The following is a 14634-nucleotide window of genomic DNA, read 5'->3' on the forward strand; positions in this document are numbered from 1 at the left end:
TTCGCGCCGCAGCTTCAGTACAACTTGTGGAGAGCGAGTTCAGAGACTGACCGGACTGGACCGGCTGCCGGTGGTGGGTTTTTAACGATGTTCACTTCATCTGACTGAGGGAAAAGTTGTAGTTGACTACCACCACACCTTCCTATAGAAATGTCCAAAGAAAACAATGGATCCGTTGGCGCTTGATGAGCCGGTATCTGAGGAGAAAACAGAAAAAGAAGTCGCCTCACTGTGGGAGCATGAGGCTCTATCGCAGGTTCGTTCAAACAAACACAGTTGGCTAGTTATCTGCTAGTATTGGTAGCCTTACACGCTTTATGAACTGAACACGTCCTGGACCTCTTAGTTAAGTGACTTTCTTGAGTCCCACTGAGAACTGAGCATTTCCCTTTTCAGCCATTCAGACAGTGCAGTTGCACTACTAGCTAGCTGCAGTACAGCAGGGCATTCTTTGTCACTTCACTGAACAATTACAAGAACATTTGCCTGTGTTTACTTGCACACTAGCTGTAATACTGGGACAGATACTGTGTTGTGACTTATCAGTCTGGAAAACAAGATTAAAGTTATTGACCCTGTGCATACCTGCAATGTTAAAACAGTTTACTTACTATTAAAGGAGAATTCAGAGTTTTTCAGAGTTTTGGAATAATTCAATTACTAACATGTAAATAAAGTAATTCATATTGTTTTCATGTCAGATGCTTCGTTTTAGAGAACTTACTGTCTTAGATTTTCTTTACAGAGGCGATGATAGGAACCAGGGGTCGCAATGTCACCATCACAAATATAGCCATTTTATACAACTAGTTTCGTGTGGAACACCTTTAGATCCCATTAGAATCCTTTACACTGTGATATCAACCCATCAGAAAAAACACAAAATACCATTCCTGACTATTGGACACCATCAGATGGTTTCTAAGTTGTTTTTTTTTCAGCAGAGGTTGCATTGTAGAGAAACTTCTTGACTCCAGTTTCTTTAAAGTGGTGGTGATAGGAACCAGGTGTCTCTGTTGCAAATATATCTATTTATTTACTATCCAAAAGACCAGTGAGCATATATCTAAGTTTTATATGTTAATGATAATAGAACTGTGGTAAATCTGATCTTTAGGTGCTATTTTGCCTTACAACACCCTGCATATACGTCTGTGACATGAATGGATTTTAAAAATATGCTTTAAGCTAAAACCTTATCTCAAAGCTCTGTGAGCTTAAAGGCATTAGATGTTTCAGACGTCTGGTTCCTATCACCACCACTGTGAACAATTCAGGCTCTGAATGACTGTTTACATCTTCACTGTTCAATTATGCAGAACTTTTGAAAAATCGTCAGAATTCCACTTTTAATGAGTCTTTTAACACTGCACGTCTACTTATTGCTAAACACTGAGAAAATGAAAAGCCAATAAAATGAATCTGTTCTACACGAAGACGTTTATTAAACAGCCCTCGTTTAACAGCTCTATAATTACAGCGTAAAGCGTCTTTCACACACTCTTATGGTTATGATGATGTGCTGTCTCTTATGTAGATCCCTGTAAAGGTGTTGAGGGGACATACTGATTCTGTCAGCAGCTGCCAGTTCTGCTTCAATGACACCCGACTTCTCACTGGCTCCCATGACAAGACTGCGATATTTTGGGTGCGAGCAATCAAAGAATCACACGTTTGACAATTAACATGACAAAAATATCATTTGATTTTCTTTGCACTTTCCTTACGCTTTGAATATGATGTTCCATAATTAGCTTTTAAACTTTCCCTCTATGCTTACTCCTCCTGACTGTTTTCGTAGGATGTGGAAACAGGAGCTCAGTTGATGGTGCTGAAAGGAGGACACTCCGCGGCCATCACTGGGTGCTGTTTGGTCCCAGAAAAGAACAGGTAGGCGAGGAGAAACAAGCAGGTTACAAGTAATATGCACATCCCACCTGCTGGCCAAGCCTTTTCAAAGAGCATAAGCCAGCACATAAATGCTGCTGTGGCAAGAAAGCTTAAGCTTTGTTTGGAATGCTTCACTCTTTAATCTCAGTCACTGTTCACTACATAGAGTTATAGTGAACTGACTGGAGAACATTCATGAAACAAGCAAAAGATTTATTGAATAACACTACATCTTGGCTGACACACTATATAGCGCACTGTTTGTCTAATAGGGAGCAATTCCAAACATAGCTCTTCTCTCAACAACTATGACTTTTTAGGAGAATATAAAAAGGGCCCTTAAAGGAATATTCCAGTGTTTTTATCCCTATCTGCTGTGTCTGTATTACTATACACTTCCCTGTACTTAAAAAGAAACCGATGGGCAGTTGCTTCAGCACCTATACACTCATTTCAATGTTTTTCAAGTCAGTGGTTTTCTGTTTTTTTATTTTTCACAGGGAATTGCTTTGTATTTATTGCCTGTGGTGATCCACCATGTGTTAGAGAAACAGCAGATATACAGTACCATGCAAAATCAGAGACAACCCTTCATTTATTGAATTAAGTACAAGTCAGTCATTTTTCATTGTCAGGAAAAAAGCAGAAAGCATATATCTAACGCAAAAGTACACAGAAGCCTATATATAACATTTATATATTTATTATACTTTTTTAGTGTGTCCACACTTTGCCGCTTTGCATTCTTTTCAGGAGACTGGTTTCAAAGAAATCTGCAGACATATTTTTCCACACCTTCAGTCTTAGAAGTTGATAGCATTTTTGGCTGCTCACAATCCAAGTAATCCCAAACACATTCAAAGATGTTGAGGTCCAGACACTAGGGTGGTCAGTTCAGTTCTGAGAACACAAGCAACTTTATTTTTTATCTGCAAATTGTCTTTTTGGTCTATTTTCTTTTCTCCATAATGGCTTCTTGAGAGCTACACATCCTTTCAGACTCATAGTGTTGAGTTCTCACAGTGGAAGGATGGACAGAAGCACCTGTGGATTTTTTCAGATCTGAAGCAACAGTGGAGCTTGATATGAATATGAAAGTACAATTTATCTGATGTTGCACTGTTGTTTTTCTATATCTTTTAATAATTTTTGAACTCCAGTTTTGGAATCTCCTGTTATTTCGCTTATTTTCCCTTAACTTTCTCCTCTCTTATTCAAGTCGATTATCTTATATCTAATCTTTTCAGAAATATCTTGTGAAAAATGAACAACTCGTACATAGAAATGAAATAAAAGAAGGGTGGTCTCTGACTTTAGCACAGTACTGTACTATGTCTGTGACATGGCTTAGGGAATAAAAGGGGTCATACATATAAAAAACAAAACCAGCAAACAAGATATAAGCTTTGATTGTGAGAAAAAAGACACAGTATGCTTCAGGCACCGTATGGTCAGTACCTCAACATGGTAACAGCCCTGCCAAGCCTAAGGCATTTAATATCCATTTAGCTGTTAAATAAAATGTCCTGTCATTGAGAGTCTCCACCACTAACAAATACACACTCTCACACAGCACGGTCTCCAATTACACTCTCCCTTTCAGGGTCTTTTATTGCACACCCCTTTGTTTGCACACCCTGCTGCCACGGACGCTGTTGCCAGGCAACGCTGGAAGCAGAGCACTCTCAGTGGGGTGCCTCTTTGCTGCTGTAATCAGTTTCTTTGGAACAGCATCCACTAATTAATATATCACTCAGTGCTCTTTTCATTACTGAACTAAATGCTGATGGTAATCTTGGTCATGTAATGTAATATAGATAAAAATGGAATATATATTCTACCCTAAGTTATTCAGCTTGGATTATGAGTGTAAATGACCTCATCGAATTACAGTAACATTACATTTATATTGCATTATGCTTGCCTATTGCCTGCCTGTTATGTATTTGGTACTCAGAATGTGTGATATTCTTTATAATATAACCCCCGTCTTTTTCTCTTTGTCTTTGGCCTCCCTCAGAGTAATAACATCCTCCTGGGATAAGAATATGAATGCCTGGGACCTGGAGACTGGAAGAATACTGGTGAATTATTCAAATCCCTATTCATATTAAATTCTTTCTTTTGTATTTCTTTCCTTAATCTCTCCTTTGACTCCCTTTAATATTGGTAGGGAATGATAAAAGCACAGTCTACAGTCTTTGTGTGTCTTTGTGAATGTGTTTGTGCTTTCAGTGGACAGTAGCACAAGGTGGCTTGTTGATGTCATGCAGTGTGTCGGGGGATGGGAAGTATGTGGCTTCAGCTTCAGACATGGAGAACGCCCTCTACATCAACTGTGCTGACACAGGACAGAGACTGCATTACATGCAAGGTAGAGTGACTAACCGTAGTTAGACCTGGGTGATGTGGTTTATATTTATATTAACTTTGTTATTTTTTATTGTATATATTTAAATTATGATTACCAATGGCTGAACTTCCAGATGCAATCTGTACAAATCTAGAGAAATAAAATAAATAGACACCTTACTGCTATTTAGACAATACTGGAACATATGCTACAACCTTATTTTGGGTCACTATATTCTCTGTTCAGCTGTTCAAATCACCAAAGGTCCCTAAAATGCCGCTAATGTGATGCATGCAACCCACCTGTAGACTTTAACTGGGAACAGCAAGCTGTAGTTTAGTTTCTTTTTTTGCCACTGTAGAAGTGTTTATAAAAAGATTTAGTAGGGCATGACGTTTGGTTGGTGGGGTATTGCCCCACTAAATGACTCCCTGATGACTAAATGAAAGCAAGTAATCTGGGAGGGTGTGGCTAATGTACTACATCACATGTAACCAATCTTCATATTTTTTTCGAGCTTCCACTCTCACAGCATCCCAGGACATGTTAAATGTACTTGATGGAATGCCCTAATTGTCTAATACTGTATGTGAGATAAAGGATGCTCATTATGTATCGACAAGTAAAGAGGACCTAAGCTATTCATTGTCACTGCCACAAACTACATAGTGCAGCCTCATTCGACCTGACGTGATGTGCTGGCCACTACACCAGGGGTTCCCAAACTTTTTCACCCTCATGTAGAAGTAGTGTTTGTCCTGAGCCTAACCAAATATTTTTTTAAGTAAAATAAGGCATATACTTATCTAAATGTCCTTAAACTCTTAGTCCACTTTTATGTGTGACTGTTTTTTTCGTTAACAAGCGCAATAGCATATCATGATGAAAGATGAAGCGTGAGGTCAACACTGTTACATACTTAGCACTGTGGAATAGAAAAATAACAAAATAACAACAAAACATATTCTATGTTTAGATGTAATCCATTCAGCTCTTACCTTTTAAACACATTCATACATTTTATTATTTTTTGAAATATTTTATTTAATATTAATATCATCACTATATTATATCACTATATTACTCTAATCCCATGAAACTCACGTGAACTGGAAGGAAATAATAAAACACAAATCAGCAGCACTTACTCACTTTTTTCTTTCTGAGTCAACCAATAACTTCAGCTTTAAATGCCATTTACCAAAAGAAGAAGTGACCACCAAGATAAGGAGGAACGAGAGAGTATGACAGATACCACAAATAAAGTGAAGAATGTGAGAGGGAGGATGAGGAAAGCTCGGATGATGAGTAAACACAAAACAAAATGAGAGGCAGCAGGATGGTAGACAATAAGGAAGATGAAAATGTACAATTAAATATCCTTTATATGTCCAGCATAGATATATTAGGATTAGAGATGAGTTTTGTCTGCTTTTTTTGCATGCAGTGTTCGGTCAGTTAAAAAAAGTCTCAGTTTAAAATAAATCTTCCGAAGTAGTCAAGTAGCTTACAGGGTAGTGCACCTTGTTTTTTGAATAAAAAGCAATGTGATTCTCCACCTATCCATTGTGTTAGTTTGCAACTTCTTTCCTGCATTTATAATTCTGTTAAAGTATAGGCTAGAAAATGTTATTCAAGCATGAATAATGGCATTCTTGTAAGATTAAAGTTCTGTTGTTTAACCCCCATCTAACATCACCCCCTTGTGCTGATAGAGCCCACTAGCTTGCTCTCATGGAAAAAAAGATTTTGCTGGTCCAGCGTCCTCGCAGCACACTTGCCCCCACACTTTAACCCACAGTTTGAAAAACACTGCACTAAACTACAAAACACGAGACTATAATCTGCTGCGGTGTTTGATTCTGGATGAAGCTTTAACACTTGTTCTCCCTTTTCCTTCTAGTCTTAAACAGAATGGTGAAACTCTCCAGAGAGAATGTCTCCTCATAACCTTTTCTTACCAGACAGTAATACCCCCACTGTAATGTTCATCCAGTTAACAAAAGGATAATAGTCACTCAAAGATTCAGCATTGCACCAAGTATGGGGAACATTGTGGACAGGATTCTGCACTTGTCTGGATTACTGCTTGTGTGGTTTTGGCAGAGAAAATGAAACAAAAAACAAAACACCTGCTGGATTTGAAGGAATTTCAGCTCACCTGGGCTTCTAAATGTAGCAACAGGCAGAGATCATATGATACAAACAGGGGAAAACCAGGCAGAGACAGAATTGAAGGCTACAAGGGAGGAACTACAGTTTGGTTTACAAACTTTTTCTTAAATTTGTTCTCGAGAAAGGTCTTAAGAAAAAATCTACGTCAGATTCATGATGTGTTAAACCACAGAACTGTTCTCACCTTTGTGCTCTTGTGTGTGTGTAGATTCTGTTCTTACCTAAGAACAAATCCCAAATAAGAAAACACTGGTGAATGTTGGAACCTTCTTGAAAACTGCGTAAGTGGGTTTTAAGAAGAAATCTCTTCTTAAGATTGTTTGGTAAATGAGGCCCAATGTGCAGTGTTTATGGTGGTACTGGTGAGGACGCCACATTAGGCTAACCAATGAAGTATTCATTTATATAGTGATAAAATTTTCCTCAATAGTGATGATAAGTATATTAGGGTATTAAATGTTGATAACTTTCTTCATTTTTTCTTTTTTATTTACTCCAAAATAGGCAATACTTACAGACCATCACACAGCATGTAGGGTAAATGTAAGGCCAGCATGATAGCCAAGGGGGCTACATATTACTGAATTGCACACCCACATAGAGCACAGAATCACTTTGCAAAGAAACAGCAGCATGGTTGAGAAATGTGACCGGAAAATGAAGAGTGAAGCCAAGAAAAACTGGAGATAAAGTTGTTAGGCCTGAAATATAAAATGACCACAATAATTATCAAATTATTTTTTCTCTGAATAATTTTTATTTGCGATATTTTTGAAAAAATTATTTCCTAAAGCTGTATTAGCAGCAAAGGTTTGGAATCTGACTAATTACTACTCTGATACATTAGGTGGAGATGAAGCAAATGGTAGTCCTAACAAGTGTGCAAGCCCTGGTAGACCACCAAAACTGTCACTATCAGTTAAACAGTACCTAAAGATTTCATCTTTGAGTGAAAGGAGAAGATCAAGCTCCAGTCTTGACTCAGACCTCAACATTATTGGTTGAATTTGGTATTACTTGGATCATAAGAATCAGGAAATGCAACCAACTTCAACACCTCTAACCTTTCGAGGTGTTGAAAAATGTCCCTGCAGATTTATTTGAAAAACTGATTGTTGTAAGAAAGACAAATGTTGGACACCCTAAAAACTGAAAAATGTAGTTGTTGAGGCTTCTGTGTAATTTTTCATGTTTCCTGTATATGTTTGCTGCTTTTTTCCCTGACACTGAATGGTAATAAATATAAATGAATATCTTGTACGTAATGGCTTTTTAACTGGAAATTAAATAAATCAAGGATGGTTGCTGACTTTTGCACAGTACTGTTTATATTGTGAAAAACATTTTGCCTGTATTGCCCAGTAACGTGTAGCATGTTGCTGTAATTTTGCATAAAATTTTTCAGTGTCCCAAATAATTGTTTTTAATTTTGGATCCTGATTTATTCTTATCTTTAAGAGTTCAAAAGCATAGCTTTTAAACTTTCAAAGATAAAAAGTCAAAAACACTCAGCATACTTTTTCATTTCATTAATACAGCCAACAAAATCTCTCTGTCCATCTCACAGGCCATCATAAGTCCACAGTAATGAGCTGTCAGTTTGATGCTCAGAGTCAGCACTTGGCCAGCGTCTCAGCAGACAGATCCATTAAATTATGGGACCTCTGCTCTCACAAAACCACTCTGACCATTAACAGGTACAGACATTACTCTATATGAGTTGTGCTCGGACTGCTCAGCTCCTCCATCCTCTTCCGTTTGAATGATTATCTTCTGCGGCTCATTTTACAGCTACTGTACTGCAGAAAAGGAGAGCATACCAAGTGTTTGGTACATCACAGTATGTTATTTATTGCTGTGGTTATGGACATGTAATGATTGTTTCTCTTCTCTGCGTGGGCTGTATTTAGATATGCTTAAACTCGCAGATAAGATTACTTTATATAGTAATACTCATAGTAATTATTACTACCAAGCTAATGTAGCTAGCAAATAACGGAAGTCTCACCAAGAATCTTTTCTGTAAGTACAGAGGACCCTTTCAATACTTTTTTTAAATATGCCCTCTGAAACACTTAGCACTCAGAAGTGCGTCAAACCTACGTCACTCACAGCACAAGGGCAGGAGGTGAGGAACGGATTATTCAGTCAGAATACATTTGCCATTAGCTAGGTTAGCCTCAGTGAGCTAATTGGCTGGCCTTGCAAACTTTGTAATGTGTTTTTTGAGAAGTCTGAATATAACGTACATACATTTAGTGAATAACTGCTTTGTTTGGCTAAAAGATTTGATATAAAAAACTGCTATATTGCCTTTATTTTTCTGTTGTTGCCAGCTGTTTGTTGGTCTCTATGTTCACAGACCCTTTTGCCCCATATTCCCGGCATCCTAACAAGGCCTCTTATTTTCCCATTGAAATTTCTAGGAAACAGTGTTATGTTTATAAGGGCCCTGTGGTCCTCAGGCCCTGTGTTCTCTCTTTTTAATACTGGAAATGGTCATGTATTCCCAGTATTTTCCTTCATTAAAATTGTATAAGCCCTGTTTTAGGTCCATGTTGCCTCAATCCTGTTTCCTTAACATGAAAAATTAGATTGACCGTATATTTACAAACGTATATATTCTAATATTGTAAGTTCAGTAAGCAATGTCTGAAATTAGCTGTATGGACATGCTGCTTTAAAATAGATTTTTACATTGCAATTCCAAAACTACCAAATTACCAAAATTTGCATTCGTGTTAACAGTGGAATCTCTGGGGACATCCTCAGTGACAACATCTATCTTCCATTTTAGTATTGTTTTTAACATTCTCTTGTCAGCATGCCCTCACCATTTGCCCTTGGAAGAATCCTTGATGCTATCCTTGATGGCTCCTTTACTATATTAGCTCCGTAACTGATGAAGTCAACATAAAAACAGACTTCAGTGGCAGAACTTGCCCAGAAATGTTTGCTATTTGATGCAACATCCATGGCGTCCATTACTTAATATTTCAAAATTATAGTACTTGATTTGCTGCATTAAAACACTGGCCTGTTTTCCCCTCTTATAGGTCTGGGGATGTACGTTTGTTACTTTACACTGCTAACTTGCTAGTTAGCAAGCAATGGGCTACATAGCCCACAGCACAACAACAGAAAAAAATGGCAGTACAGATTTTTGTTAGCTAGCAAAATAGCTTACTAAGGATTATCCAACTGAGGGCTGGTGCAGTGCGTTCCTATTGAAAAATCAACCCCTCATTGCCCCTGGTTTTCTTAAATTTACATTTTTAGACATGACCATCTACATATCATTTACAGAACTGAAGGAATGTAGAACTCTGGGAAAATTGGATGGGAACAAAGGAATGCTCCCACTGTGTAGCCTTTAGTTTGCTAAAGGCTGATAATAATGAAATTCTATCATTATCACTTGCCTCAAACTGCGTTTGGTTTTTAAGTAAGATTACAGTGACTTCTTGATGTGATTTAGGACGCAGTTAAACTTAACTTTGTTATCTATAAAAATTGAAGTCAAAACTTGACTGCATAGCTGAAAGCCGTTAGCATTAAGGAGGCAGTCATCTTGGATGACCGGAATAACTTTATTCCTTAAATTTGTATATTTAATGACTATCGCTGCCATTTTACAAAATTGTTTATTTCACAATGAGATTAGTTAGCTCAGTTATGTCTTTAGGGACAACAGCATGATTTGTATATGTGACTACTTTTACTTATACTTGAGTATTAATAAAATAACAGTACTTAAACCTAAAAGATGCAGAACTAAAGTGGGAAACGTCAGACACGAAACATGTCCTAGCTAATCAGCTATATTAGGGAAAAAGGTGTAAAACTGTGTAATTATGAGTCAGTTTAGAGCTGTCAGTTAAGCCCTTGTCGTTTATCCCCCCAGTGCCCACAAAAATGTCATCTCAAGCTGCTGTTTCACTCGCAATGGCCATTACTTGTGCACAGCATCGTGGGACCAGACACTGCATCTGTGGGACGTTCAGACTGGTTCGTACCGCACCAAGGGAGGAATACAGCTCAGCAAGGGTCACGATGGTAGCATCAGCTCCTGCGCCTTCTCCAACGATGGTACTGCTCTGTGTTGGCTTAAAGCCCATCTACTGTGAACCAAAATATAATGCGAGTGGGCAGTCAGTAACCACAAAATGTGGAAGCATTCATTTGTAAAGGGTAAAAATGTGGACAAGTTTACTGATCTTGCAATGCATGGTGGCCAGTAACATTCAGATGATCTGATCTCCAGCTTCAGTACTGGTGTCTGGTGCATACGACAGGACCCTAACACTGTGGGACATGAAAGGACTGTGTAAAACCCTGGTGCTGAAGGTAAACTGCAGTGTCTTTTTGCTTGTCACTAAAGGAATCATTTCACCAGATTGCCGTGAAACTGCATATTGGTGCTTTGCATGTCCCTATTAATCATTTTTTTAAATTTTCAAACTCAGGGCCATTTGGATTGGGTGACAGACGTTGACATTAGTGCAGATAAGAACTGGGTGGTCTCTTCCTCAAAGGTGAAACCTTCATAATCAGCATATTATAAATATTATTTTAATGCTGAATGATTTTGCTTTCTCTAAACCAGGGCTGTACAGTCTTCTCTGCAAAGGGCTGGTGTGACCGCATGTTTTCAATCCAAGCAAGCAGCAGCACATCTGATTCTGTTTGTTTATTCACTTAGTCTGAGCCTTTCACTTTCTTTAAGTATGAAAAAAAAGAGTTTGTTTTACTTTTAACTGTTAAATCTCTTTTATTTAATGTTTCCTTGTAAACTGTAAGGATGTGAACCAAAATATTATGTGGCGCAAGCAAAAAAAAACTCAGTTGCAGTCAATGTGTTGTGGTAGTGAGAAGAAATTGCTAAATACTATATTTTGTAAAATATATATTATAATTTTTCGCTTTAACATACTTAGTCTGACAACAGTATACAGATTGTGAATAGAAAAACATCATTTACAGATTTATCTTCAAACCTTACAGTGTTTCACTATTGAGAATTTGGTCACAAAGGGCATGCTGCTAAAATTCAATTTAATGTAATTTAAATCATTCAGATTTGTGTTTAATCATTCAGTGAAGCATAATTTTTTATATATCCAAAAAAAGAAAACATTAAGTTTTAGTAATTTAAAAGTAAAAGTAAAAGTTGGATCCCAGTATTTGTCATATTTGTGAGAATAGCCCATGTGTGCTCCTGCTTTGTTGGAATGAAAACCTGCATCCACACCAGCCCTTTGTGGAGAAGATTGGACACCCCTTCTCTAAACAAATGTTTATTTGTAGAGATTTATGAATTTGAAACTAGATTATAAAGAACAGTAAAGGAATGGAAGGTGTCAAAAGATGCTACTATTCCATGTTGATGGATGTTGGCCATTCCACTTTGATTTAAGTTTGGAATATGAGTAGTGTGGAAGAATCCTGCATCACAGAGTAACTGAAGCATCACATTGTCAGTTTCAGTTTGTGTTGACTGGAAGTGTGTGTGTGTGTGTGTGTGTATGTGTATGTTTGTGTGTGTGTTTTAGGATTCTACAGTACGTGTGTGGAACATTGAGCAGTCTGAACACATACCAGCCGTCATTGAGACCAGGAGGGCTCAGGGAACGGGCTTTCAAATCCTAAAGGTACTACAGGCTATCAGAGTCGGAATCAGGCTTTACTGGGCAATTATGTTTGCACAGGCAAAGAATTTTTCTTTAGTGACTCGCAATATGCAGTGGGTGACAACAGAAACAGAAATGTGGAGTAGAAATAGAAATCTTACACTTCTAGTCACAGTCACATAAACTTCCACACCTGAGTTCTGCCACAAACTCACTGACACACACATCCATTCCTGTAGACAAACACACATTCAAAAATAAACAAGAGTGTGCAGATTAAGAGGTGGCAGTATTGGATACGATTGTCGCTGTCATGACAAAACCTTATATCTCCAAAATGGCAACTTCACAAAAGGAAAACTTTCTTAAGTTTAATTGAAGTTCATAGAAATTGATGTTTTTCAAAGTCACTTTGGACCATTTCTAGTGGTCCGTTCAACACACTGTAAAGGAAAGTGAGCATTTTTAAATAATAAATAATAAAAAATAAAAATGACAAAATGGATTTGAAAGGTTTTATGTAGATAATTATGGAATAAATTAGTTTAAAAAGGTGAATTACAAAATCATCAGCGTGGTTATGTATGAAGTGGGGTGGAAAATGCGTAAGTGACTTTAGTACTCCTTTAGTTAAATATTATTTTGGAAGATTTGCATTTTAGTATTTTTCACTCTATTTGTACTCCCAATTACCCTTCCAAGAGATAAAAAATATTTTTTACTCTTTACATTTTCATTTAAATCTTCAAAGTACCATCAGATTTTTCTTTTTTTTTTTTCTTTCTTGCTTGCTAATCATATTTTAGTGTCTGCCCATTCTTTCGTTTTTTCATTAAAACTGCTAACCAAATTAATTTCAGCGTACAATAAAACTGCCCACAACTAAGCTAAATTGTTTTTGGCACAAAACACACCTAGTTTTCTTTTATTTGTTAAAACATTTCCTTTTACTTTTTACTTTTTATGTTTGAGTATGGTTTTGGATCCCTCCTTACACTTTTAACTGAGTAAGACTTTCACTTAAGTACATTTTCTCTTCAATTTTTCCACCCTGTTTGCAAACTGCATTCTAAGGAAGCCTGTTGAAAAATATATAGCCATTTAGTAAGTCATAATAAGGAGAATGGTTTCCATAATTACGACTTAGTATCTCATAATTATGAAAAAAAAAATCTCATAATTATGAGAAAGTAAGGTATATTTATGAGATGTCATTATGAGATACTAAGTCATAAATATGAGATGCTAAGTCATAAATATGACATAGTAAGTCATTATTATGAGATATACTAACTCATAATTATGAGACATTAAGTCATAGATGCTAAGTCATAATTATAGATACTAAGTATAGCTATTTAGTTATTAGAATCTCATTATTATGAGATGGTAAGTCATAATTATGAGATGCTGTGTCATAATTGTGAGATTCTTTTTCATTATTATGACTTACTAAATGGATGTTTTTCCAGTGGCAAAAACGGACTTCCGTAGCATTCATTCACAGGGGAGAAAGAGAGAGAAGGTTTCTCGAAAATTATAATCTGTAACATTATATGGAAAACATGCATAATCTGATGCATTGAAATGTTGCTTTTCAGTGTGAAGAATGTGGGAAATCTTTTTCTGTCTCTCGCTTGGAGAACACCAGCTTGATCACCAAATGTGTGTTCTGTCGACTGAAGGCTCCAGACAGATATCTGCCTGCTCCTCCGTGCCTCTGAGTGGGTCTCGGCTAAAGAGCATACTGTCCCCTACTGGAAACGGCGTGTGACAATGTGTCATCAGCAACACGAGGGTTCAGACGAATTATAAGATACAACATCTATGTACGTAAATCATTTATACGCCTAAAATGAACCAGTGACGGGAATATCGGAGGAGTATGCGCAGCTGTAACGTATTTGAGCTGTAATTTGAAGGGGTCGCTTAGCGGCGCCGTGGCTTAGTTGGTTAAAGCGCCTGTCTAGTAAACAGGAGATCCTGGGTTCGAATCCCAGCGGTGCCTTTTGTAGATGGGGCAAATGCATGTGTACACAATCCAAATGGTATTGTTAAACATATTTAGAATAAATAAAACGATAATTACACATATTGATACGTGTTGTTGTGTCAAGTGTCCAAACTGCTTTTAGGAAACAGTTATAAAATATAAGCTAGACAGCTACACAGCACAGCCACAGAAGCGTTTCTTCAGCCCCGTGTGAAATGGCAATAACGCTGGAGAACTCTGTACTCCGTGCATTTAAAGGTGGGAGTGGATCCCAAAAGAAGTCGAATCTCCGATTCAATGCTTTGGGGAACCGAGAATCGACTCCAAAATATTTTAGAACATTGGGTTCATTTTGCTTTGAAAAAAGTGGAAAACGAAGTAAAACGCTTATAATCAACTTCACACGTCCTGAAACATCTGTCCGCCCGATTTTATTGGTCCGCCCAATAAAAGTGCTATGTGGAATCGACTCCATCGATTCTTATTCAGAAGCGGAGTCGACTCCAACATTTCGGCCCTATTTCTGGCGAGCGCACTGATTTCAATGCTGCAGTACACCCCTCCGTCTGCTAGAGGGCGCGCTTTCACTGCTC

At 37.4% G+C, this 14634-nt stretch overlaps 1 protein-coding gene and 1 non-coding gene across 2 annotated transcripts; both read left to right on the forward strand.

Annotated features, from left to right (window-relative positions):
- Positions 1–83: 83 nt before the first annotated feature.
- LOC118817491 (WD repeat-containing protein 88-like) lies at positions 84–13924 on the forward strand. The gene is made up of 11 exons (XM_036584230.1): positions 84–256; positions 1538–1648; positions 1802–1890; positions 3911–3974; positions 4126–4264; positions 7986–8115; positions 10323–10507; positions 10683–10765; positions 10885–10953; positions 11971–12069; positions 13650–13924. The coding sequence occupies exons 1-11, from the start codon at positions 167–169 to the stop codon at positions 13770–13772; spliced, it is 1182 nt and encodes a 393-aa protein (XP_036440123.1). The 5' UTR covers positions 84–166; the 3' UTR covers positions 13773–13924.
- Positions 13925–13982: 58 nt separating this feature from the next.
- Positions 13983–14056, forward strand: trnat-agu. Its single transcript has one exon. It is a non-coding gene; the product is annotated as a tRNA-Thr (tRNA).
- The last annotated feature ends 578 nt before the right edge of the window (positions 14057–14634 follow it).

The sequence above is a fragment of the Colossoma macropomum genome, unplaced genomic scaffold, assembly GCF_904425465.1.
Source record: "Colossoma macropomum unplaced genomic scaffold, Colossoma_macropomum, whole genome shotgun sequence".
Classification (NCBI taxonomy): domain Eukaryota; kingdom Metazoa; phylum Chordata; class Actinopteri; order Characiformes; family Serrasalmidae; genus Colossoma; species Colossoma macropomum.

Bases quoted from the DNA above. Each gene is read 5' to 3' on its own strand.
- LOC118817491 (XM_036584230.1), top strand. From the start codon at position 167: ATGGATCCGTTGGCGCTTGATGAGCCGGTATCTGAGGAGAAAACAGAA. The intron at 1,649-1,801 runs GTGCGAGCAATC...CTGTTTTCGTAG, and splicing joins ACAAGACTGCGATATTTTGG to GATGTGGAAACAGGAGCTCA. The intron at 1,891-3,910 runs GTAGGCGAGGAG...GGCCTCCCTCAG, and splicing joins TTGGTCCCAGAAAAGAACAG to AGTAATAACATCCTCCTGGG.